Source organism: Apis mellifera, linkage group LG2 (genome assembly GCF_003254395.2).
Source record: "Apis mellifera strain DH4 linkage group LG2, Amel_HAv3.1, whole genome shotgun sequence".
Taxonomy (NCBI): Eukaryota; Metazoa; Arthropoda; class Insecta; order Hymenoptera; family Apidae; genus Apis; species Apis mellifera.
Genome location: NC_037639.1, coordinates 7,652,146 through 7,679,772, shown reverse-complemented (window position 1 = coordinate 7,679,772; position 27,627 = coordinate 7,652,146). Strand labels below are relative to the sequence as shown.

The 27,627-nt window shown below is 43.2% G+C and overlaps 1 protein-coding gene across 25 annotated transcripts in view; it reads right to left on the bottom strand.

Annotated features, from left to right (window-relative positions):
• Positions 1-27,627, bottom strand: part of LOC551123 (RNA-binding protein Musashi homolog Rbp6) — a 739,303-nt gene that overhangs the window by 114,689 nt on the left and 596,987 nt on the right. For all 25 annotated transcript variants that reach the window (XM_026439281.1, XM_026439282.1, XM_026439266.1 and 22 more), the window contains one exon: positions 20,330-20,378. In XM_026439281.1, the coding sequence (XP_026295066.1) occupies positions 20,330-20,378 (49 nt within the window). The remainder of the gene's footprint in view (positions 1-20,329; positions 20,379-27,627) is intronic.

The following is a 27,627-nucleotide window of genomic DNA, read 5'->3' as shown; positions in this document are numbered from 1 at the left end:
AACGTAATAAATCCTTTTTATTTAGTCGCGTTCAACGTTCATTAAACATGGTAAATTCAAAACGAGTCGCGTCTATTCACCGAATTATGCGCTTTGTGGATGTTAAACACATCGGAACGAAGATTCTCTCCTTAACATTCTTTCCATAAGCAATGAAGTTTTACTTTTGATCGATCCCTTATTACAATCGGATATCGGATATCTTTTGAAATTTTCAAAAGGAAGGAATATCACTTGAGATTTATAAATTCAAATGGAGAAAGAGTTTTGTTCGTTCGCTTTATGTATTCCTTTCGATCGTAATTAGTAGAAAAATAATAAAATAAAAAAAAAAAACAGAGCACTACAAAATAAAGTACTCTTTTACCTATTGCTTTACATCGTCCTATATTTTATTGTTATCCGTAAAAATATTTGATCAATTCGCGGAAAGAAGCTTACAAAGAAAATAATAAAAAAAAAAACTTGCTTCTTATTTCCAAGAATGAAACTGTGCAACTTTGAGCAAAAAAAAATAAAAAAATCTTCCCGAGAGAAATGTTCTTCGAAAGAGCTTTTGTACAAAGTTCTTTAGTTGACACATTTACACGCGTCACAGTTCATTTAAAGAAAATCGAATGTTTCGCGAAACATAGAAAATACTGATCCTCCGTTACAAACTTCTTTTCCAATTAATTAATTTCAATCTTCACCACCTTCTCAGTTTCAATCTCACTTTCAATCTTCGTCGCAATCTGTTTATTTTAACTTCAAGGTTTCTCTGTTCCTTTCACAATATTCAATGAACGTCCATCTTTACTTTCCACTTTCAAATTTTTAATTTCACCTCATTAAATTTTATTTTTTCCAAAATACAGAGAATTTCCTTTCGCAAAGCCAAAGTTAACGATCATCACTCACTTCTATCACTTTAAATTCCTAAATTTCAATCCTTAGCTACGTCATAACACCGACGAAAAACAAAATCCAAAAAATTTAACTTTCCAAATCGTGGCGTCATTGTGAAAAATCTATTCCAGTCTACGATTTATAATTCTCGATTCGTATCGCGGCTCGCGAAAACGATAAGCGTTGTCAGTCGGTATCGAAGATCAACTCGCGCGTCCCGATCGCGGAAATAAGCGAGGAGCGAGGCCGAAGAGACATTCGTCTTTGTCAGGGAGAGGTTGTTTCGAGGCGCACGCCAACCAACGAGCCGAGTCACGCACCCGAAGAAAAGCGGCGAGTGAATTTACGCACCGCCGCTTGGAACGAGCGTTCCCGCATTAAGCCAGCCAAATGGGATTATTTCATGACGGCCAGAATTACAGCCATGTTCTATTCACCGATCTCTCGTTGTGCCCCATAATTCCACGGCCCTGAACTCCGTGTACCTTGATCGTCTCACGATCGATCAACGAGCAAGATGAATCTAATTAACCGGTTAAATGAATGGATGATTTTAAGCTAGACACGGAATATGTGGGCTTTGAAATAGAATTTCGCTACGTTTGATGATTTCGTTACGTTATTCCATGTAATTTTGCCATATATCTGTTACATCGAACGATTGAATTTTGGATTTTCTTCTAAGCTTTGCGTTTGGAATATTTTTAATAATAGTAATCTTCAGGTCTATTAGATTCTAGAGTTTTTTTCTTGCGCGTTTTGCAGAATATATACAATTTTAAATAAAGAATTGACGATATTAAAAATTGAGAAATACGATGTGCTATCTTAATCGTTAATTGATATTTTGTAAATTTAGCGCGGATAATGTATCGAAATTTTGTAATATTGCTCACGTAACCAGAAAAGACGGCCTTCCAATTATTTTCAGCGCTTGAGCGCACGAAAAAGAGGGACAGCGGCTTCGAATACTACCTTAAATACCTTCAAAAGATATATAGCGTCTGACGTAAAATTCCTTTTAATAGATGCTTAAAATTCAGATTCGCGTTACAACGATATTCGATATTCGAAATAATTATACTCGAGCTTTAATTACAAATTATATCGAACGAAATAATAAAATAATATTAATTATACAGTTGAAAAAATCTATAAAAATAATAAAATCTCCCTGAATCAAACATTGTCACTCCCCTATCTCATAATATTCCACGATAAATGTAAAGATAATAACAAACATTCCTTCGTAACTATTTTTTGCACTCCCTCCATTTCTTCCTTCCTTTCTTTTTCTTTTCTTTTTTTTGCAATCAAAGCTCCATCGAAATCGCAATCCGTCACAAATGTGTCGCGAAGAGAGGAGAGCTGTGGCCCAAAGGAAGCGCGGCCTGATTTAAAGGGACTCCCCCCCCGGGACTCGTGATCTTAACTTCGTGTCAGCCGCGTTTGGCACGCGCGCGCGTTTCGCCTCGAATTTAGTATGCACCCTCGGAGGGCAATTTGGACGCACGGGGTCCTGCGGAACGCGCGAAACACAGTTGCCGCCGTTCCCATGGCCGGCCAACGTCGTTGATCCACCGAGACTCGTATAATCCGGCGAGTTCGTTTCCTGGCGTTGGCCACCGACACGGTGGATCGTAAACCGGGAGTCCACCGTGATTAAAACGCAAGGCCGCCGTACCCCCCTTCGCGGTTAAACGACTCTGCTACGGTGGACAATGGCCAGCCGGCTGCGTTAAGTATTTAACCGGGAGAAGTATTTACGGGACCTCGTAAAACTGCTCTATGTAGTTCGATCTATGGACAGGTTGTTGGGGGAGAAGAATGTTCAGCGAGTTTGACGATGGCGAGGGAGATATTTCGCAACATGTAAAATTGAACGACGCTATTCGAAGAATTAATCGTGAACAATTGGATCATTCGTTCATATTTATATGCACTACGTTGCAATGAAAAATTGTGTAATCCAGTGGTTGGACGATGTATGGTTACTAATCTGTATCTTGTTTGCACAGGATAATTAATTGGAAGAAATAAGCAAGTTGGAGAAGCTACAGAATCGAGTCTATCTACTTCACGGTTTCCAAGACGCGGGGTGGTGTTTGAAAATTTTAAGAGACGATGAAAGAAATTGGGGTTAAGGGGGATTAGGAATCCTGGAAAGAAGGCTGCTCCTTTTAACCCAATATTCGAAAAAGTAATTCCGATTCTTTCTCTCCTTTTTTTTTTTTTTAGCAATTATTTTCGTAGATGAAGATAAAATAAAAAAAAAAAGCGGAAGATTCAAACGGAATAGAAAGAAGAACGAGACGAGAAAATTTATGGATAATCTTCAGGGTCAAGAGCATCTAATGACAATCCCAACTGAAACAATCACTATTTTGCTGAGAATGGTAAGCACGGTTCTCGATGTTTTCACTGGGAAGCTCTCTCTCTCTTACTTCCACCTCCATCCATCTCGTTTCCTTCGCTCTCTTTCCCCCCCCCCTCCATATACACTCTTCCATTCTTTCTCCTCCTCCCACCCTCTCTGTCTTCCTCTCTGCCAGTTCTCCATCCCGGCGTAGCAGTAATCCAGGAATAATGAACAGCCAGCTGTCACTCGCAATACCCGCTCTTCCAGCAAATACGACCCTTGACGAGTTTGCGCAACTTCTGGCCTAGCTGCTCTCCCCCTCTCCCCTCTGCCGGTAGCGAAGATGGGGCAGGGGGTGAAAAAGCAAGGGAAGGGAGAAAGAGAAAGATGCTCGAGAAGAAGAAGAAAAGAAAAAAAAAAACTGCTGACCTACGATCGCGCGGAAATCAAATTTACTTTCCTGAGGCTGACTTTTTGAATATCCAACTTCTCCCATTCTGCCGCTCCGCGTCACGACCTCTCCCTCGCCCGCCGTAAATTTCATCCGTGGGCGGGCGCGATTTCATCGTGGCGAAAAGTTTTATTGCGTCCGCGAAACAATCAAGAATCGGTTCGAGAAATCGTATCGAGAACTTCTCACCTCCCTCCCTCCCTCTGCCTGCAAATTTTAAACACGTAGAGCGCGGAACGTACGTCCCGAATTCCTTCGAGCTTCGTTTTCCAGGGCGGCCTCCCTCCCCTTCCCATCCGCATCCCTTAAACTTCCGCGTTTCCCGCCCCGCCTTCGGTGTTTCGTTCTTCTGTTTACCGGTCTGCAACGCGAAATTACATTGAAGATATTGTGTTGTACAAAAAGTGGGGGCGGGGAGAGGGAAGGGAGGAGGGAGGGGAGGGGAGGGGAGGATGAGTTTCATAAATTTTACTGATTAATGCGTTTCAGTGGATCTTGCGCAACTATTCGAAGCAATTTCCTGCTCGTCTTTGTTCGCGCCACCGGTCTAATCCGAACTAGTTTTGCCGGCAGTTAACGAAGTTTTCATTAGTCGTGCTTCCGGCAACCCGGGCAAATTGCTGTTCTCGTTTAGCTTTTGCTCATTTTGAAATTCCAAATTACCGCGCCCCCGTTGTTAATATCGATAGTCGTCTCCGTTACGAAACCTTCAATTACCTGCAAATATTAATTAGGATAGCGGAGCTTTCGAACGCGCCAACTTAATCGCCGCCCCTCCCCCTCGCCCGCCCTTTCATTTCCCTTTTACGGATAATCGTTTCAGCGGGGGCCTGCGGACTCTACAAGATCGGGATAATTCGTGAATTTTTTATGTATTTCTAAAAAAAAAATAAAAAACTTAACTAACCTTCTCCTTCCACAGATATATGTATGTATTTTCATTGAATTAAATCGAATTTTACCTACAATCAAAAGTAAGATAAATATTAACGAGTATCAATGAATGATTCCTGACACGAATCCTATTAAAAATGTAATAATTTTGATGTCTCGTATACTCTTTTTATTACAGGGGTATTAAAATTGACGTCATCAGAAGCGGAGAATCTTCCCCTTTCAAAGTGCTTTTTTGTTTTATTTCGATACGACTTATCGTTCTTGAGATATCATCGATTAAAGAGGAATGTAATTTTTAACGTTTCCCTGTCGCTATCTCGCTCGATCTCGTGCGATCGTACTGACCTGCCTCAAGCGCTGCACCTGCGCGCTGGTCAATGATAAACAATGAGTCATCGTTTTTTTTTCTTACTATTACTACTAACGTACGCACTTCCAGGAATGAATGTAGGACACGTCAGTCACGACGTGCGGTCATTGATTATCCAATACTCTGCTGCTCTTCTAAATTCCATATCTTGAGAACGGATCGAGATATCGAGATGAAACAAAAAATCTATGGATAGGTTCCTCTTTATTCTTTGAAGTAATTTATATACTCGTGATTTTGCAATTTTTCGAGACGAATATCGTTCTGAAAATTGACATTGAATTAGTATGGGATTAAGAAAAGTTTTAGAAAAATTATTACAAGATGTCTCGAATTATAAAATAAAATATCCGTGATGTTTCACTACGTGTGATAGTTTTAATTTCAATTTTAGTTTTTCTTTTTTTCAATTTCAGATATATTCGTGGACATATAAACAAGAGGAACGGATGGTGAATGCGATGCTGTCATCGCATTATAAAAGAGCATGTATCAGGAAATCTGGTTCCACGATATCATAGCGTTCCTAAGCTGAAAATGATTGAGCAGCTATCGCATGTTGCTGCAAGCTAGCATGCAGAGATCTCGTCAAAACCTGTTAGATAGAACTCGGCACTACTCAGGACTACTCAGAACGTTGTCATCCTTGTAGAACGAGGCAAACGAGTGATCGATCGACGGGCGAGCATATCTTGAGCCCCGATACCGAAGATTGAAGAGTATGTTTCAACAAGACGTTTTCAATTTTCGAATCGAGATATCCCCGAAATAATTTCTATCTGATATTCCAATCCATTATTTAAATTCCATATATTCATCCATATACGTATCTCTTTCACTTTCATTATTTATTCCTATTATATATATTTTTTTTCTTCTTTCCAATCCAATTATCAACTCACTTAGTGTTAGAAAATATATCTGGAAAAATGAATCGTGGTTAGTAAAAAAATTTGGAAATCAGATTTTCGTTACAACGCACACATCGAGATTTCCCCGAGTTTTCTCCCTCGTATATTTTCAATATTTGTCCGTGCTAAACATTTAAACGCGTAATTGTCCAAACAATAAGCAAATATATTTTACAATTTTCAAGTTGATTGACAGAATGGAGGGAGGGGAGGGACGTTGTCGATGGGGAACAAGGATGAAAAACTTATATAATTCACGGCGTCGGTTGAATAAAGCATGGTAGAGCATGCGGACGAATTCCACGTTTTACAAGTTTCACGCGGATGGAAATGTTGGCGGTGTTTGGCTCGCAAAACGAAATTGCGAACAGGATACAACGGGCGGAGAACTTTTGCACGGTGTTCCCAACAGTTTCGTACAGAGCACAATGAACATATTTTCGCGGGAAATGCTCGTTGTTTCATTTGCATCAGGTATCATTCGGTGCCGAATCTAACAATCGATGCAACGTCGTCATCACCGACTCGAAATGATCCGTTGTGTCATCATTACTCGTGCAACTTTCCACGAAAAGTATTCTTTCGACAATGACAAACCGATAACATCAACAATCCGGATCTCCTCTCTCTTTCTTCCTCTCCTTTCCATTCTTTCCTCGAGTCGTTTTCACCCTGCTTGCCGCGTATATCGCGAAATTGGATCAGCGAATAATCAGGAAATTAATTAACGATTCACGAAGGGCCGCTGTACAGCCTATCTTCATCTCGACGATACATTGTTTATCGGTGGAGAAGAGGGAAGCAAAAAAAAAAAAAAAAAAGAAAAAAAGAGGAGGTAAAAAAAAAAAGGTGTGCCGAGCGCGATGGAAGAGGTTGCACACACATCGATCGAGAAAGAACGAGGAGAGAGAGAGAGAGAGGATGAAACGAGATATATATATAGGGGAGAACGGACGTAACGAACATTGCGCTTATTTATTCGGCTGTTTTTCATTCGTGGCGCGGGTTACTTCGATACGTCGACAACGGATGGTTCCCCCTGCCCTGCGCGTCTGCCGCGCGCTTGACACAGATACACATCCAGCACACTTTTTAATTCTGTTTTAATCTCCGAGTTATTGCTACTCCAGAGCTCGGGCCGGGGTTGCCCTTCCCATTCATCCATCCTATCTCAAATACACCGCATATATGATTCCGCGCCAACGACGGGAATAATGGGCCGCGGATACGTGCACGCCAGCTTCTCTATATAATGCAGTCGTTGCAGCTGATACAGATGCAGCCTCGGGAATACACGCCCCCTCCCCGCTTTTTCTCTCTTTCTCTCCTCTTCCTCTTTCCTTCTCTCCTCGCGCGCACGGAATTTTCATACGTATCCACCGCGATGCGCTGTTGTTGGGATGGGACGGAATGATCGATTCAAAGAAATTTCGAGGAAACGACGCCCCTCTCTCGGTTGTTCTTGGCGGGCAACAATAACCGGCTTGTAACCGCCAGCCCTGCCCCTGTTTGATTAAAAAATATATGCCTCCTCCTCTTCCTCTTCCTCTTCTTCTTCTTCTTCTTCTTCTTTTCCTTTCGAACACGACGAGATATTAATACACCTGGAGAGGGGTTTTAACCGTACGTTTGCGAGCTACTACTCTTACCGTAATTGTCCAAACACGAGTTATCGCCGAAGATTAATGTTGCTTCTGGGATATCGGGTTAACTTTGCTGCTGCTGCTAGGGATCTTTGGTTGGCGAGAGTGTTGTTGAACACGCTCGAAGAATGTGTATAGAGAGAGAGAGAGAGAGTGGAGAGAAGGTTGGACGAGAAGGCGAAGGCGGTGAAGGTAATGTTTTGCGTTTGATGTAATTTCCACTGTTGCCTACCACTGTGGGCGTAGTAGCTTTTATTCGAATGAAAACACGTGTCCGCGTGTTTGTTAGCTCGAGATTTATGGGAAATGTTGCTGTATCGAGAAGAGAGAACTTTCGTTCGATCGCGAATTATTAACTATTTTCTCACCCGCTCGGGGCAAAGAGAAAAATATGGAGATAGGGACGACGATTCTTCGACGAAAATCGATATATATAAAACCCACGAGCAAACAAACAATCGATAATATCCAAAAACCTTCCCATTACAACGATGCATCTAAAAATCTCGATGAGTACAACTATAAAAGTAAAATGATATAAAATAAAATTGGAAGCTCATAAACACTCGCGCATCCTATCCCGTTTTTTCTACGTTTTTTTCAATCTTCGCAAACGATATCATAACACCATCTCGCAAAATCGAAAAAACTGGGGACGACAAAAGACCGCCAAAATACCCGAAGATTACATCCGTACGACACGTTATGATTTCGAAAACGATTCGACCCACGCACACGCTCTCTCTTTCTTTCGCACAGAGGCGAGCCGTGAGTTCAATTTCCGTCTGGCGTAACACCAGTCGACGATCACGATGTTACTCGTCTCCAACTCTTTCTCCCTCGCCCTCGTATTAAACACGCCGCAGGGGCACGCAGAGACGAGCACCCTCCGCCCTTCGATCAACAGAGGCCACTACCGACGAGGGGAAAGAGAGGAGGAGAGGATTATATGTTCGGCCGTTTGACAGCGAAGCGTTTAAACGCGAAATGCGATCGGTTAAGTGCGCCAATCACCGGCAGGGCGAGTCGAGAGAGTCAAATAGAGGCGAAATCGCGGCGTGAAATTACGAGAATCGTTGCAAAGAGTAAGGGAAGAGGAAAGGGAGAGAGAGAGGGAGAGAGGGAGAGGCGGATTGGTATTTTCATCGTGGAGCCCAGTCTAAAGTTTGTTTACGGGGATAGAGGGATTTTTGTTGGCTCTTCGTCTGAAAGTTTCGCGGAAACTGAATAATGGTTCCTCTATTGGTGTAATTTATGACAGTCGGGGAAAAATAATCGGTACCGTGATATATTCATGACGATGTACTCGGTTTGAATCGAGAAAGTTGGGAGATTAAATAATTGTTTTGAACCGTTAAACTTGTCAAAATGAACGAGCGTCAGATTAGTAAAAGTATGCAGGGAAAGGAAAAGATATTTTGATTATACTTTAATTCGAATCAATGCAAGATATCCTACGATAGAGAAAATAACTCACGAAGAAAATTTTGAAACAGTTGAAGATCGATGATGTACAGAGGAAAATTAATATTGTATATGTGGATCGTTTACACGTTGTATTGCATAGTAATTCCAATGCACGCTCTCCCATTTAATTGCGTTCTTGCGGCAGAAGCCTGAAACTTCTTCGAAAACCTGGCAAACCTGTTCGAACGTTCCTCTATTATTTGGGTTATTGCATTGAACTTCAAGATGAATAATTTCTGTTTGTGATGTAAATCAATTGCAAGACGCGATAGACTTTCGTATTACAGTATTCGATTCGTTCCAACTCGAATCGAATCCTTCCAAATTTAAATTAAAAAATCCACAATCATTTTTCCTCCCTTCCCATAATCCCAAATCACGCTAAATTCTTCGATTCTATTATTCTTTAATCAAAACTCTTTCGACCCTTCGAAAATTGGAAATTCAATCAAATCAAGTTTCACCGAAAAGTCAAAGTTCAAAATTTCCCCGGGAATTCTCCCTCCCTTGGCTCACCCCTCTCGTCGCAACATAGAGAGAGTTATTGCTCCATTTTCATTCCTTCCCTCAAAATTACTCTCCACAAGTTCGCGATACAACAATTCTCAAGTTATCTCTCCACCCGTCCCCCAATCCCAAGGATAATCGAAATCTTTACCACCCATATCGCAGAACTAATATTCGCACCGATTACGGGAATAATCGGCGGAATAACAAGCGGAGAAATAATAACAAGCTCCGCCGAATTGAATGGAGAGAGGGGGCGATGCAGAGAGTTTCACCGGCCGTTTGCAAATCGTGCATCCTCTCTCTCTCTCTCTCTCTCTCTCGCGTGCAACCTATTACCACGGCGTGTTCCACACCACGCCAGTTTCCCAAGTTTCAGCCGGCCGTAAAGTCCGAGGCTGGCCGATACGTAGCCACCCGGATCGATACTTTCCTATCTTCATCGTGCATGAAACGCGCCATATGTCCCGCGGAGCATGATCGAGTCTGCTACTTGGACCGGTCTCTCTCGTCCGCCAAGGTCCGCCTCTCAAAGTTCTCGGGACCGGTGGCTCGATCGATTCGCCGATTCGAAACGAGCGCGGAGGGCGGGTCGAGCGGGAAGAGTTGCAACCACCACGGGCCAGGATACAAAGGATAGCCTGTGCAGTCGACGCGAGTAATTCCATTCACCTGTACCCGCCGCCGCTAATCGACCGACTCTCCTTTCTTCCACACGCCCGCGCCGATTATAATACCTTTCCAACGTCTCGAGATCCTCGGCGATTAAGCTAACGACGGGGTCGTATTTGCCCGTGTGCGACCCCTGTTTCGAGGATCGTGTACCAGAGATTTCCAAGATCGTCTTTACGATGGCCAAGAGCTTTCGATTGTAATTTGGGTAAAGTTGGCTTGGTGTGTGCGTGTAGCTTGTTGGAATTTTGGAGATCGAAGGATCGAGTAACATTTCTTAAATACCTCGAAAGAGTATACTCGATCGTGGACAAGTTTCACGTTGAGTTTCGAGATTCAAACGAACTTTTAAAGTCGAATATGCATTTTTCCAATTATACGCAGTGGTGGAACAGAATAGATAAGAAGACAGCGCGGGCGTCGCTTAAACCCCGACGCAAGGATTTACAAATCGAAACGCTTGGTAACAGAAACGTTGAAAATTTCGTTGGGGCGGAAAACAAACGGAATACCACTTCCGTCGCTAGCTAGATTTTCCAGTAACCCTATTGCTTGTCGGTATATACACGACCCCTCCCCCAAAGTCGACAGGATCTCATTGAATAGTAACGTGTACAGAAACGGTGTGTTTGCCGATGAATATTTATGCTTCTTCAGTCGAAACTTAACGAGAGAGAGAGAGAGAGAATCACAGTCGATTCGAGGATGCAATTCGCGCCGCTCTACTTGCCGTCTTCCGGTTCCAATTCCGATTCCGCCTAGTTGATTCCGACTTGGTGCCGTCGACGGTCGAGACCCTTGAATTATTTAAAGAAATTTCATTTATCGCAGCTTCGTGTATTCTCAACGCCACCCCTTATCTCCTATCCCCAGTTGTCGCGGCCGATCCCCTCCTCCCCCCCCACACCTGCCTCTACACAAACTCTATTTTCGCCTCTGGTTTCACCCGCTATTTCTTCCCTTTCTTGCGCCGTCGACATTTTTCCCTCGGTAAGCGAGCCGAGAGCGCGACCTGCAGGGCCCGCTCCTCGAAATGCATGCATCTGGAACGACCACGCCTCGAGGGTGTCGGCGGCGCGGACAGGGGTTTCAGAAAAGAGGAATTGCGCGAAGCAGGAGGACGACGACGACGACTACGACGACTACGACGACTACGATGACGACGAGGACGACGACTCGAGAGGGCCACTTACGTTTGAATTTTAAATTCTCCCCTCTGGATGGAAGATTTTCCGGAGGCGAGGCACAGGAGGAGGAGGAGGAGAGGAGGCGGAAAGAAGGAGGACACCTTCGCGATGGATTAAGCTCGCCGAAGCACGAACGAGACGAAGGGGTCAAGTTGGCTCGGATGAGATCAGCATTCTGGATAACGGCAGACGGATGGAACGAGAAGAAGGAAACGGAACGAAGCCACGCGAGTAAAACTTGAGCGGGAGAAGGAGATCTTCCTCCGAGAGAAGGAAGCTCGATCCACCCTTCCCTTATTCCCTTGCTTTTCAGATTCTTTCGTCTATCAATTCTCCTCTCTATTCCGCTCCTACCAATCTCTCTCTCCCTTCTTCGATCCACCTCTTCGGCGGCTCTATATTCGAACGATTCTCTTTTTATCGAGCGGCGTTGAAAGAGCGGCGATAGATAGATAGGGGCGGAAATTCGTGAGGTGGCGGTTCGATCCGATGGCGGTGCGGGTCCACGAAATTGCAGCCGGGCCGGCTCGATTCAATCGCGCGAGAAACTCGCGCCACCTCGACGCTACCGTGACGAAGATGGAACGAGAAGTGGATGCGTGGGTGGGTGTTGGAGCGGAAATACGTTTACGTCTATGGGATCGTGGATTATGCGAATAGACGGGGCGGATTCGATGATAAATATGTTCGACTGTGCGTGGCCGGTGTGAGGTGATACGAAGGGGAGGGAAGGCGCGAAATGGCGGTGAGAATGAGATTTCGGGAAAGAAATTGGAAGATGGAGATTTCGCTGGTTCGTTCAATTCGCTGAGCGCGCGAGAATACTATCTTCTCGATCGGATACGAGGCTGGATTGATGGTAGAAGATGTGTAGAAGTATTGAATCATGTACACGAATAATATCGATTCAAGAGTATAAAAAGTACGTAGCGAAGTAATCAGGTTAAGAAATAATAACATTTGCCTTAAAATATTACATTCAAAGTTTTTTATCTTCCGATAGAAATTGATATTAGAACTTAATTTATCTAATCTCGATACTGTTAACAAAATTCCTAGAATTGTTGTATCTTCAAAAATACAATCTATATTTTCATTTTCAGACAATCAAAATTCTCTATAAACCAAAACGTCAATAACAATCTTCAATAAATTTCCCTTCTCCACTTCTGATAAATATGCAGAAAGAAAAAAAAGAAAAACTTATGCCTCACCAGGAACGCAAGGAAGGAAATTCTTAACCGATCCTACCCTCGAGATCCCCTCGAAGGATCCCCTGCCACGCTTCCGCTCGACGAAATTCGAGCACAATTTGTATCGTTCAGCGAGAAAAATATTAATAGCGGGGGAGGAAAGAGGGGGGAGGGGTGGAAAGAGACGAAACTTAAGCGGCGGTAACTCGACGATCTCATATCGGTGGAGACGGGACGGGTCTTCGATGCAATCGCGCGCGAAATGCGCTCTGCGTCTGGCAGTTGGTTAAATCGGCGAGAGGTGGAGGGAAGATACGAGAGGAGAGGATAACGGTTGGAAGGAAAATCGCAGGAACGACGTGGAAAAAGGAAGCGAGGGAAAAGTGGCGGGGCCGTGTTTCAATATTTCACGATACTTTTCTCTTCTCTCTTTCTCGTTCTCTCTCTCTCTCCTCTTAACCACGCGACGATTCTCTTCGAAAGAGAGTATAGAGCACGTAATGCAGGTGACAATTGGAGCGTGTCAATGCTCCATCCCTGAGATTTCTGTAATAGAACGCTAGAGAAGGTTCTCTCTTCCATCCAAAAACCGTCCGGATTACGTTATGCGTGTCATAACACAGTCGCGTCTTCTGATAAAGATTCGCCATCCCGATCCGAGGAAAAACTTGGGTCGTCTATGTGGAATCTCGGAGATCCATTTCATTTTCTCGGTGTCGCTCGCGAATTACGAACGAAGTTTGTTTTCGTGTTGATCGGACTTTATTCTCTTTTCCTTTTTTTTTTGTCGAGAAAAAAATGTTATTTGATAAATTCGATTGAACGGGAGTTTGATCTCGAAATATTTTATCTGGAGAATAAAATGAAGAAAATGTGTTACTCTTATTTTCATCAAGATGATGTTCCTTCTTCGTAATAAGATTGAAGATAATTCATTATAGGAAATTAGAAGATGAGAGAGGATTGAAGAATGCAATGAAGATATAAAAAAATTCAAGAAACTAGGCTCCATTTTTCTTCTATTTTACTAATAAAGATTTGCATTTAGAGATATCTAAATAATAAAAATATCCTCTCTTATTTCCATAAACTCTTACTCCTATCGTCTCTTCCTTCTATCTTATTTTCACAATAATCCTTTAACCAATTCCAAAAGAGTTCGGATTCAACCAGCGATCAGATAAAATGGAATCACGAGAATTCTTCTCGCTGACGAGACAAGAATTGTCTCGATAAGACAAGACAATTTCCCAGTTTCTCGAAAAATCCTGATCGAATTTCGAAACTCGAAATTGAAAGTCGTCGATAATTCTTGAAAACCTTGAGAAGGAAGAGACTTAGAAATAAGCAACTAGGAGGCAACTATATATAAAGATAAATTCGACGTCGATACTTTTATACAGAAAACGTAACGTCCACGATCATCCATCGTTCACAAAGTTTTCCAACGACCAATGGTTCGTTCGAGTTTCCCGGAGTTTTCGAGATCCGTAACGAGACCCTGTGCGAAACCCTGTTCCCTGATAACAGCGCCACGACGTGTATACACTCGCATACACGCTCGTTCCCAAAAGACGATGCCTTCAAAGTTTCTTTGGCCGATTAAAACGCGGCTGCCAAGAGGGAGGAAAAATATTTCGCGTAGCCGCGTGGAGAGACAGAGAGAGAGATCTTTTCACAGAAGACGCGATATTTTCACGAGAGCTCGAGCATCGAGCTTGTGCACCGTGGGGGAAACTTTTCGACATGCTTGGACGAATGCTGAAATTTTTTTTAACTCTTCCGCGTCCCTTACCGACACGAGTATGTGTTTACGGCATATTTTTCAGAATATTCAACTTCCCTTCGTCTATCTCTTTCCTCCTCTTCCTCTCTTCAGAGAAACGAAGATTCTTTCTTTTTTATTTTAGACAAGAAATGATTATTTTTTACTCTTAATACTCGGTGATAAAATTAAAATTAAAATCATTTTAGAAGAAAGCGATTCCTTTCGATCTCGATATTCTTATTTAAAAATGTTAAGATTGTCAGCAGATCCTGTTCTCCATATATAAGACACTTTTCATCTCGTATCTATATATATATTTTTCTTCGAAAATCAGCACTGGCAAAACACCTTTCCCTCCCTCTTCAAACTCTCCCCCTTTCTCACGTATCTCCTATCTGTATATACGCACACACACACGAAACCATGAAACGAACGTTCCACGTACTCCCAAGATTCACATTCCGCAGTCTTATCGATCGCGGGCACGCAATTACCAATCAAGAGAGCCGGGAGGGAACGAGCAACTCTCCCGTGGAAATCAATCTCAGCTTTCCGCTCGACTACTCCGCCGATTCCACCACGGCTCGCACAGGCAAACCGAAAGAGAAATAGAGAGAGAGAGAGAGAGAGAGAGACGAAGACGATCTTCACGAGTTGGCCACATTGCGCGTGGCTCGCAACAGAGAACCGAGAGCTAGAAACAGCTTGGAAACTATTCGAAAACCGATTCCCGGCTGGAGGGCGAGCGACCGTGCAACTATTCGGAGCAATGGATGGCGGCTCGAGGGATGCATACGTGGGGCGGGTTTAAAGCCGAGCCACGAAGGTTTACCGCGCGTCATGCGAGTTGGCCCTGAATCGCGAATTTCTGCGCGCCGGGAAACGGGCGCCCGCAACCGACTTCCGGATCGTCTGACGCACCCGTGGCCGGGATTACGTCAAACTGGCATAACGCGTGTTCCAGCCGGCGTCGTGTTCGAGGCTGGCCTACAAACTTCTCCAGACTTCTCGCGGAGATTCTCGTCCTTGTCCGTGGCGTTTAGAGGGAAAGCAGAGAGAGGATGACCTGGGATGGTTGCATCTCCACACCGAGACATTGGGATTCCGCGCTTCGTTAAGTCGATGCTGCACTCGCTCCATCTCTTCTTCCGTTGCTTGGGACTTGAGATTTCGTCCAAGTTCGAACTTGGAAAGGAATAGAAACGGATAGAAGAGGACGAAGAAAATGTGCAATGTGTCGTTTTGAATTCTTCGGGATGAAAGTTGTTTTTGCACGAACAAGAAGAAATTTGACTTAGGTCGATCGAGAAGAATTAGAATTATTTGTTGAAAATAATGCAAGTGTTTTAGCGGAAGAAGAAAAAATTTTTACGTTTTAAGAAGAAATCGATTTGAAGTTTCTTTCTTGAATCCTTTCTTCGTTGAAGAGCTCTAGTAGCTCTGCTTGTTGAGAAGATTTGAAAGTTGGGGATTGTTATCGCGAAGAACGAAATTGCTTGTCGAAATCGGTGTGTGAAGATAGGTGAGTAGACGAAGATACAAGAATGTTATTTTAAATTTAGAGTCAGCTCGAAAAGAATTTAACAAGAGATTTGACTTACGTTGATTTCCGGTATATACGTTAACGTGAGATCCGTTCAACTTCCCTTCGACATTTCCAAACGCGTCCTTTTATAGATATTCAACATCGTTTCAAGAAATCTCTGAGAAATTGTCAAAGGATCATTCTTTAGAAAAATTAAATTCTACATGATCCTACGTTCGAATTATTCTTCAACTTTTACACATTTTTTTTTCCTTCTTCTTCGTACTCTTCGTATAAGATAAGTCGTAGCTTAAGACAGGCGTCGTAAAAATTCGTGTTCCGAGTCGTTAACGTCCATCCACGAACTTACGTCCATCCCGCGTATCCCGAAAAGGAACGATCGTCCAACGACTCTATAAAACGCAATCCGTGCGATCTCGATCCTCCTTGATCGCCTCCTTCATGCAAAAGAAAACGAGAGATTCAATGATGATAGATAGAGGACTCGTCCCTTTGACGCGCCCGTTCACGCATGAGAAAGCACCAGTCTTCTTTTCGACCATCGCCGTGGGTAGGCAATCAAGAAGAACCCCGTGGAAACGGGGTTTGACCGTTCCAAGAACACATACGTTCCACCAGCAATGCTCCACCAATTTATGATACACGAGCAAACGCGTACATACACTGGACCACCGGCTATATAAACCCAACAGCACGTGTAAACATACACGTGCACCTGCGCTCACCTTTATCCAAACCATATATATATATATATAAAACGAGCAAGCACCATGTTCTATCCATTCTACACATACACATCGTGTGTTTACGTGGGTGCGAGTGTGTCCTACTACGTGGACGAAGCTGGCAAAGCTATGGAACCGTGGCTCGCCTCAGCCTTATAGATGCCTTCTCCTCCAACCCCCCCAACCCCTACGTAAGGGTGGAGCTCACGAAGAGAAAATCCTTTGGCCAGCGAAGCTTGGATAATCGCGCCTCCGAGCTATAGTCGCGCCTGTTCGCCGAACAGAGGCCACCACGAGAGGTAGAGAGAAGACACGCTTTGCTGCAATTGCACCGGCTGCCCATCCGCGTGGAAATCATAGCTCGCTGCGGGACTCGAAATTGTCCGGAAACACTCGGATTCTTCTTTCACCGGGGGCTGATGGCGGTGGCGAAAAAGGGTATGGGTTCTTCAACTTCTTCGGGGATTTGAAAAGTAAAGGGATCGATATTCTTTCTCTTTCTCTCTCTCTCTCTTTGTAATTCCACGAGCAGCTTGGAGCTGGGTCCTCCTAGTGCGAGAATCGAAATCGGATCTGGGTTAGGGAGCGGCGTGGAACGACCTTGAACAAACTACAGTCGTTCCCGTCACTACGATTATCGAAGGGACGATCTTTGGACACGGTCGATGGGGATGACGCTCCCTCTTTGTGCCGGGATCGACATATGTTTCGTGATTTCGAGGTGTATCGAGGGAAGGTTCCTTGGTTAGATTTCTATTCCTGCTTTTCTATATATTTTCAACTATTCGTCTTGCGAACTTGAATAAATGTTTCCTTCAATATCGATTTTAAATCGTAAAACAATTTCTTAACTCCACGAGTGAAAAAAAAGAACCCGATAAAACGAAACGAAAGATCCATCCGTTTCGTTGATTGCGTCCAAGGCCGCGTTGTATCCGCGAATCGTCGTTCGAGGGTAAATAAATCCTCGCGGATAATCCCCTTAGGGGTCGGGGGGCCGGTTACCGGAAGTGCCATATTGTGAAATCTGACGGTGAGAGAGCAGCGGTGTACGAGGTTCGAGGCTCACAGACTCGTCCGACGTTGGATGGTATTAGATGTCATCGCGAGAGAGATTACGCGCCGCTTTCAAAGAGCCCTCTCTCGCCATCTCCTCCTCTTCCCTCCTCCTTCTTTCACTCTCCATCGCTCTCCCTCGCCTCTCCACACCCGCACGACACAACCTTTCTTCTCCGGAGGTGCACCGCTATTTCACCGCTATACACGCGCCTTTCCTCGCCGCCTCTCCGAACAAAACGTTTGTCGAGAAACCCGCGTTCCTTCCCCGCCCTCTTCTACGAACAACCCCCGTGGCATCGAAGGGAGCCAGCTCTCATATCCCATTTGCCCCTATTTTTCATAAGCGATATTAGAATCTATCACCGAGACCCGGCAGCCACTCCACTCGAGGGCCAGAGGGAGGAGGAGAGGGAGAGGAAGGGATGGAGACGAATCGAGGGCCACGGGGGGAGGGGGAGGATAGCGTTGAAAAAAGATGGAGAGGCGCACCGACGATTATCGGTCGGGTGGGGTTGCCTCGATCGCTGACGATTATCGACCCCCATTCACCCCGACGACGTGAATGGATCCAGACCCTTTCCATTTCGTATTATGCCTTTCTTCTCTATCTGTCCCTACCTCCTCTTGCTCCTAAGAAATGGCGAAAGTTGTACCGCTGTGCAAGCCTGATATGATTTCATTCATCCAGATTATGGATGGATCGATGAATCCATTCGATCTTTCCTCCGAGTGGTTTTGCTTCGATCTTTGCCAATCTTTCGTATGGATTTGAATTGAAATAATTTATTTTTGTTCTTTTTCAAGACGTTAAGTCGATCCTCTCTTTTGATTATTCGTCGTATAACAAACGTTGATATTTTCATGATATATTTGTAACGTTGATTGATTTATACTCGTACTTTGCAATATGTATAATATTATTATTTCCAATTATTTCAATAAAGTAACTCGAATTGAATATGATGTTAATCGTCGACAGTAATTTATGTCACGAATTACAATTGGCGTTGAAATAATCTTCCATCGTGAGAAATTCCAAAAAAAAAAAAGAGGAAAAAAAGAATTGGTTTCCATCGCTTGCGATTTCGTGCGCCGCTTATCTCCCGATCTACAGCTATCATTTCGCCGAAACGGAAACGTGGGGGTGCCGCGAAAGATATTCGGACCGACCTTCGACCACTTGGAAAGAAAGAGCACGATAACAGATGGTGTTATGCAAATCTCGAACAACCTTTCGCCTCCCTATTCCCTCTTTTTCGCTCGATCGCGGCCGCCATTTCTTCTAATCGAGCCGCTATGAATTTACATTTTTCGTATTTTTCCCACAGCGGAACAAAATTCCTCCCGGTCGTTTGTACACGACGATACGAGGGCCGGATGTAAATGCTACCCATTTCGATTCCTGGCACGCATCTCCCTCTTTTATTCTTTATGTTAATCGCACCTGAATAAAAGGTCCGCGTAACCGGACACCCGTCATCGATCCCACGCTACGCGTGATAAGATTCGGTAAAATTCAAAAAGAGGCCACTACACCCTCAGAATTCTCCTGAAATTCTAACTGAGAATCGATAATACCGGCGTCCTGTTTTTATAAAACATCGAGTTCGCAATGATCTATTCATTCTTAAAAATCTTGGAAGGAAAAAGACTTCAAGTTCTGTTGAAATATTGTACGATATCCCACGATCATAGATATACTTTTTTCTTACTTATTATCCAATAAAAAGAATTTTAAAAACTACAATAACTACACGCTCCTCAGACAAAACGTACAAAATTCCTATGTCCAATCGCGTTACTAAGAATTCACAAAAAAAAAAAAAAAAAGAAAAAAGGGAAAGAACGAATGCCCCTTTATCAGAACAAAAATTCAATCGCAAAAATATAAGATCCTATCCTCCTCCCGAGAAATTCCCCGTTTTCGGCAAGAAACGATCTAATTTCGCGGCAACTATTTAATAAATCACCCTTCCTCTTGGAAACGAGAAAAATTTCAGCCGACCGGCCAATGTCTTCCGTGCCGGTACCAAGAATTTTCCATCGTTTCCACGGAAATTCCGATACGATATCCCTCCTACGTATCTTCCTCCGTATCCGGATGAAAAACACGGGGGAAATTTCCCAGCTGACGGTCCCTCCCTTCTTCGACTCGTTTCTTCGGCTCCGGAAGAATTCGGCAAGAAAGGATTGGACGCGCGTCTCGCGTGAATCGCGCGCAATCACCGCCGCCGCCGCCGCCGCCGTGATTAACGAGCCGATTGATCGCCGCGTCAAATTAATGTTATTTATCTTCGACTGGATCGAAGTTGGGCGCGTATTGGCGTCGCGCGTATTACCGTAATTACTAATTATAGTTTCGAGCCAGCCTCGTTAATTACCCGTTCTCGTGGATGAAACGCGCGAGTGAAACACCGGCTATTATTGACTCGCTAAATAGAGAACAGTCTCGGCCATATTTTCAACCGTATTTGCCCGCCGCGGGAAACTTGCGCGGCACGGCACACACCGCGTAACGAAATTTCGCCCGCGGACAAGCGACGTCAGCAATCGTATGACGTGAAACTCTGACGTTTTAACGATCGCCGGTGATTAAACAGCAATTAACGGCCCGCCCGGTATCGGATTATTGCTGGCCGGATCGATCTATTCGTTCCGGGGAGAAGAAAATTTTTTTTCCACTCACCTCTGTGCCTGTTGGTCTGTTTGTCGAACATCAGCATGGCGTCCTCGATCTGTAATTCGAATTGAAACGAACACGTCAATCGATTTTGAAATGCGTCGAATTGAGAATTATTAATTTTTTTTGCGGTACGCAAAAATAATCGGTCGTTTTTTTGGGGATGATACGAACGCGATTTCGAAATTTGTTATTATTTCATCGTAATGGTTAAAAATCGACCGAATATTTTTGCAAGTAATTTATGCGTACGAATCATCGATTGAGATATAAAATTATAAAATTCCAATGGAATTCAATTTAGTTTTTCCAAGTTTAAATAATATAACGCGTGTTTTATTAATCAGTAGTAGTAAAAACGTGACAAGGAGATAGTCGGAGGATAAAATTTCCCGGGGAGAAATTCGTACGATCGGGGAAGAAGAAAAGAAAAAAGTAGGAGCAACAAGACTTAACGTCAGAACTTAACGTCATAAATTAGTAGCGACCCTTGCCTCTACTGAAAAAACAATCCCTCCTCTACGTGTCGGGAGTCTAAAGTGGCGGCGCGGCGGTGGCAAAAGGCGTTACGGATCATAAACAAGACGAGAACATGGCGAGAAACAACCGAGAACAGCATGCAGGAGGCGACGACAAATTTCGCAAGAAAAATTAAAGCTGTCTCCCTTCCTCGACAAAATCGATTCGATAAATTTTTTTCTTCCAACTGATAATGACAATAAAGAAAGGAAAGAAGAAAAAGAAAAAGAAAGGAAGAAAGAAACGATCCAATAGTTTCAGGATCGAACGTTAACCTAACCCTCTCTCGAGCGAACCTCTCGGGGGTGGGTGGGTGGGTGGTTAGGGTTAAAACCCCGTCGAATCAGAGATAGGATCGCTTGTATTCTTGCCGGAAGTACATGTGTGCCGTAAAGCACAGCTGGACCGAGATTTACGAAGCGCGCCACCGAGAAAGGCGTAGCAAGGGGATTGAGAATAGCAGGAGTTAGGTGGAGGGAGGGGGTGTACGACGGGGGTGTGTTGTCGGTGAACCAAGTGCGAGAGAGGGGGAAAGAGGGAGGAAGCGGAGAAGCGTGGTAGGGGGGAAGGCTACTAGGATTTATGGGACAGGAGAAACAATAGGGATTACCCCCCTTTCACCCCCCTTGTTGCCGCCCTTTCGAGCCCGTCCCCGCTTTGTTCCTTTCCCACTTCCTGCGAAAGGACCGCAAGCACGAAACGACAGAAGTAGCGGCCTTGCTCCACCAACACGTGAGAACGACACGCTGCTGGAATTATTCCAGCGAGAGAAGGAAGGAGGAGAAGGAGGAGGAAAAGATCAAAATCGAAAGCGGGATAGGAACGCATGATAGTAACGAGGGGGAAAGGAAAAACCGTCTCGTAACGAGGGACGTAAATATTAGATTATGCGATTATGCATTCGATGAAGTTGGCGAAGGGACGACGGTTTTCATCCGTCGACGGCCGCGCGTAATTCCGTTCACCGGTTTATACGCGGTGAAAGTAACAGTCGCGTTGATTTAGGATACGGGAAATGTTGGTCAATGGAAGTAAAAGTAAGCGTGTGTTCTCCTTGTTTGGGGGAGGGAGGGGGTAGATTGAAATTAATCGGTCGGAACGGAGGGAATTCGACAGGAATTTGAGCGAAAATTTTGGCTATCGTTATTAGCGGGTGTTTCGAGTATTTGCTGGTAATTGAAATGAAAGCCTTTTTATATAATATACGGTAAATGGGACAAAGAAATAATACAAATTATATCCGGAAATTTTGATTCCGGATATTTGGATTATTAAAATGTTTTTCAATACGATTGAGAGAGGGTGAATAAGTTGTGGAAATTGTATAAAGTTGTATATCGTCATCCGATCGTATTATTTATCATCCGGGATTTTCGATCAATTTAATTGTAATTAGAATCGAATGTGCGTTAGAAAATTTGGAAATTTTTCTTTCACAAAGCACGAACACGTTTGAAAATTGTGATATTTACGAAGGAAGGAGATTGATACCGAGACATTTATCCGCGCCATCCTCTGCTGTATTTGAGACCCTGCCGCTCTCGACGCAGAAGGTTTGTTTGAATATCGTTAACTGTTTCACGGACGCGACACGGGGGTTGAAAGCGAAAAAAAAGCACCGACCAACAGCTTGTTCGTCGGGACTACAGCTAACGAGAGAGCAGTCACGTGTAAGGTTTACAGACGAAGTAGTGTCTTCAATGAAGAATGAGTCAAAGCGTGATCGTTTTATCGTGGGACCTTCTTTCTTCCTTTTTTTCTCCCCGAAAGCGAGAAGAAAGAAAGAAAGAAAGAAAAAAAAAAGGAGAAGAAAGGAATTAACGCCAACGAATCGATTCTTTGAAACGTGTCCTCACATATCTCGGAGATGATGATTATTCATCGAAATAATTCACGTTCTGTTGCTTTGAAAGTCATACCAAGGAATTGAGTCTCTTAGACAACATTCGTCCTTTCGTTTTTTTACTTTCAAAAGAAAGAGTAATATTATACTTCTAAAAGAAGGGTTGAATGAAAGAGAAAGAAAGAGAGTGAAGCTTTTAATAAAAACAGAGGAGGTATCGCAGCGTGAGGGAAGACTGACACCAGGGACCCCTTCGCCATCGTCAAGTCTTTGCCTTCTCCCGCTGTTTTTCACAAAGTGTACGTCTTTCCATTATTTTTCTTGTTGTTTTTCCTCTCTCTCTCTCTCTGTCTCCTAACGTACACCTTTATTATTACTAACACACGGTGTGTTTTTGCCAGTTAAATCAAAGTCTCGACATTCCTTCGTTTGACGATCCTGGATTTTCCTACCTATCGAAAGATTTCCCTTCTTTAGTGGAATAATGTCGATTAAATGAGATCAAGGCGAAGTTATGCGCCGTGTAAGAATCCGTAACGCCAACACTAGAGAGATCCTATTTGATAATGTATCCATGAAAGAAAGTTTAAAGGGAATGACTCGTGGGTGGGTTTCACGTAAAAATAGACGTCTGAATAATCGATAGGCGTGGGACGCGAAGCGAGGGTGGCGAACACGAAAGGGGGATGATTCGATCTCTCGAGGTGGAGGAAAAACGATATATACAATTCAATTCGATGGAAGCCAAGATATTCCGTGGTGCAAGTGGAAAACAAAAGGTTAAACTTTCACATGGATTAATAAATATTTGAAATGTAATTTAAACGATTCGCGGGTAAAATCGTAAAAATCAAATTTTTAATTCGAAACAGAATTATTAATTGAAAGAAAAGTGAGAGAACCAGGAATAATTTCTTGCCCATTTTCTATGTTATAATTCTTTATACTTAATCGTATAACTTTTCCTTTTTCTTTTTTTTTTTTGTGAACTAATTAAGAATTAAAGATCTCTAAACCGCATTATTCCAAATTTATATAATAATACTTTCTACGTTTCTCTCTTTCCTCGATAAAAGTAAAATCGTGTAGTTTCTATTTTATATATATACATATATTAAAAGAATCAAAAATTTGGCGGATTGCAAGGAGACAATTCTTTGCACAGGTGTAATTAAAAATAAACACTCGAAATGAAACAATATAAATTCTTAAAAGATCCTTCGGCCTCGAGGTTGATCCCTTTGATCATTCCAATATCTGGTTAGTCGGTGTTCCGTTAAACAAAGAAAATTGTACCACATTTCCCCGACACGAAATTATTTCAACTTTTCTGCTCTTTTGCCTCTTGCCGGCCCACGTAATATCCTTGGGGCAAGAATGGCAAAACCCTTCCCGATATACTTTGATGTCCTCAAGTTGTTCGACGGAATCAGCCCCCGGCTTCGACTCGTTGAATCGATATTAATCTTTCCCTTTCTCTCTCTCTCTCTCTCTGTTCCTCGCGATTTTCTTCTCGTGTCTTCGCGCTCAAGTTATTGCATTCTCGTTTAAGCGACAATTACACGAAACATTTCGTCGAATTCAACGGAATTTTTTCACCGAGTATAAGATAACAATTTACGAAATATCACGGTTTAATAAAAATAATGTAAAAAATAATATTTAGATAATTAATTATCGAGGAACAATTCTTGGAAATATCAAACATGTTAATTTTCATTTTAATTACAAGCACAAGCATATTTTTTTATGTGAATATAAAACACACGATTGAAAATATATTTTTAGTATCGAAAGTTAATCGAGAAACCGAGATATTCCGCATGCACGAATTCTGAAAATAATTATTCGATAAATTCTTTCCACGAAATGATCATATACCCAACTGTGAAATAATGATTACATATAAAAAAAAGCTATGAAATCTTTTACCAATAGTAACAGAATAGTTGCACACTCTACATCAATCAAAAAACACAACAGGAAACTTTAAACTATCCCCATTCCCCAATTTCTCTATAAATATTCCCGTGAAATAACTTTATTATAATAATCATCCCCAACATTCGTTTATTTCGCGGGCAATGAACAAATTAATAACGCGAAGAAATAACGTCCTCCTAATAGGATTTAAAGCGACGTCGCAATTTCTCTCTGGTTTTCACCTTCCCACGCGGTTGATGCACAAACGTACAATACCGAAAAGGTTATGGGGGAGGGGGAGGGGCACGGAGGGAAGAAGGATACGCGAGGCAGGGTTGTTGTCCCCTAGGAGCAATCGACTTCTGGCGAGTGGGCGAGGTGTACCTTATTACAAGTTCGATTCTAGTGGTTACAGCTCTCGGTGGACCGTGTAGTAGATTGCTGTCTTACGAGTGCTCTCGCCCTTTCCGCCCTTCGAAGACGCGCACACACCTCGTATCATTTCCCTTCCCCTCCTTCTGCCTCTGTCTCACCCTTGTTTGGCGAACTAATTTGAAAGGGGCGGGCCAAGAACTGGGTCAAGAGTGTACCCTTTGCGCCGACTTTTTGCATTTTACCCTGCCTGGCATTTGCAACAAACTTCTTGGGGGCATGGGGCGTCGTTGTAGTGGTGGTGGTGGTGATCGGTGACCTCCAATTATCGGGCGCCCAGCCAACCGTGTCGCGAAGAATTATTGTACGGTTTCGAAAAATAAGAGATATCGAGGAGATATGGGCGAAAATCGGAGGGCGAGGGATTTTACGATGTTTGTACAACGTTTTGAATCAACGTGTTAATCGATTCGCGTGGTTTCCGTTCCTGGATATTCCGTTATTTAATGCCCACGGGTCCACGAAATCTCTGTCCGTGGACAGAAGCCGATCTCGCCCAATCATTTGGAATTTTATAGAAATTTTACTGAAAATACGATTTGTATGAGTCGTCGGAATAATCGTTCGCGCCAGTGGAATAAGATAATATACGATCAGACATCCGTTCTACCCGTTGTACACAACATTAAATCTTTTCACAAGATTTAAAGGATTGTTTCAAAGGATTAAAAAATATTTCAGTTTATATCGACATTTCAGCGGATCACAATGCGGATTATTTTACGTGGACGCGGATCCCATCCGTCGAGAAACGTTTCCATTTAAATCCTCGCGGTTCAAGAAGCCGATGCGTCGACAGGATAACCTAATCGATTCCCGCAGGAAGACCGTAATTGCATTTACGGAGACGAACGAAGTATTCTAAAATAAACACCACCGTAGAAACGCTCGAGCTCGCCCTCCCTTGTCTCGTGAAAGGTTTCCCGCTTTTTTTTTCTCTCTCTCTCTCTCCTTTCGTTCGCTCTTTTTTTTTTCTTCTTTCCCTCCTCTTCTTTTCTTCTCTCTTCTTGTACCACCAGCGGCTCGTAAAACGACGTGGATTTAAACGAAACGATACCCCGGTTTACCCCTCCGGTAACAGAAGCGGCCGCTATACACAAGCAGCTCTAGGATTTCCAAAGAATGCTATGCTTTTCTCCGTCCCTCGCCCTTCTTCCTCTCCCGCTTGCTCACTTCCTGTTCCTGTTCACTTTCTCTTTTCATTCTCGATCTTAGCCGACCCTTTCTTTTTTTTTTTTCTTTATCGACGATCGAGGGTAAAAGCGAATCAGCGACCAAGAATTTCGAGGAGTTTCCCTTTTCTTTTTTTCCCTCGACCATTTCACGTTCGCGCTTTCCTGCATACGAAAATTTAGTATTAATTGTATTCAATCCTTTGTTCGCGATTACTCTGGAAATTTGTCCAGACATTCATTCGAAAAATATATATCACGAAGAAAACACGATTCCAAGAGATTTCTATTTCTCTTCTATTTTATTCGAAATTGAAGGGAACGCGTGGTAATTTAATTCATAATAACGTTCGCGAGGGAAAAAAGAGCGCGAATAATTTTCTACTTTCCTTCGAAATAACTGGAAAGTAAAGTTAGGAAGAATTAACTTTTACAGAAACGAGCGGGAGAATCGCATGCGTGAATGAGAAGATCACGGGAGAAAATAATTCTGGGGAGAAAGCGTGGGGATTATTGAACCGTGAGCAATCACTTTAGAAAGTTTGGTGTATCCGGAGGCGGCGAGACCCGGGGTTTGGCAAAGTTGATTCTATTTCAAAATTGTCCCTTAGCGGCACCAACCCGAGACCACGAATGTTACAATGAGTCGCAGCCACGACAGCGAATAATTCCACGCGGAACATCATCCGCGACGGCTCTCGCGCACAATCAAGAGAATTCGGTTAGCGACACATTTTTGATGCGATTTGATGAAACGAGAATTTCACTCTGTCGCTCCCCTCTTTCCCCGCAATTATTCGAAACGTTGTTAGATGGTAACAAGATAAGGCTTCAAACGAAACGAGGATAAGTTATGCCGTGTACAGTACAAACTTTCGCTGTAGTCAAACATCAACGTTTTCATCCATTCGGAGACAGGATTCGTTTTTGTACACACTTTTTTCCCCTAAGTGTTAATTCGATTTCTTCTTTTCCGATTCTTTCTTCTCTCGATTCCATCTTAACTGGGTTCTATCCTCGATTCCTATCCATTAAAAAAATCGTATTTCTCTTTAACAGCACAAGATTCGCTTACGATCTTTCGTCAGCCTTTATCGAAGATCCGGCAGATTATTTACGTTACCTCGTTCAATTACGCGCAGCCTTTGAAGCCCATTAGCGTTAATTGAATAAAGTTTTCATCGAGGTACCATTAAATTAATACCGGTGCAATTAAAACAAGGCGGGCCAAGTGTTTCCGTTTCCTCTTCTCACGAAAACCACCCCCATATTTCGGCAACCCATATTTCGAAATTGCCTCTCTCGTTTAATACACGGATTTCCCAATTTTTCTCGCAATTATCACAGAGATTCCTCCTCGCCGAATTATTTTCCATCGAACCAACCGAATAATAGCGCATTTCTCCCTTCTCTTC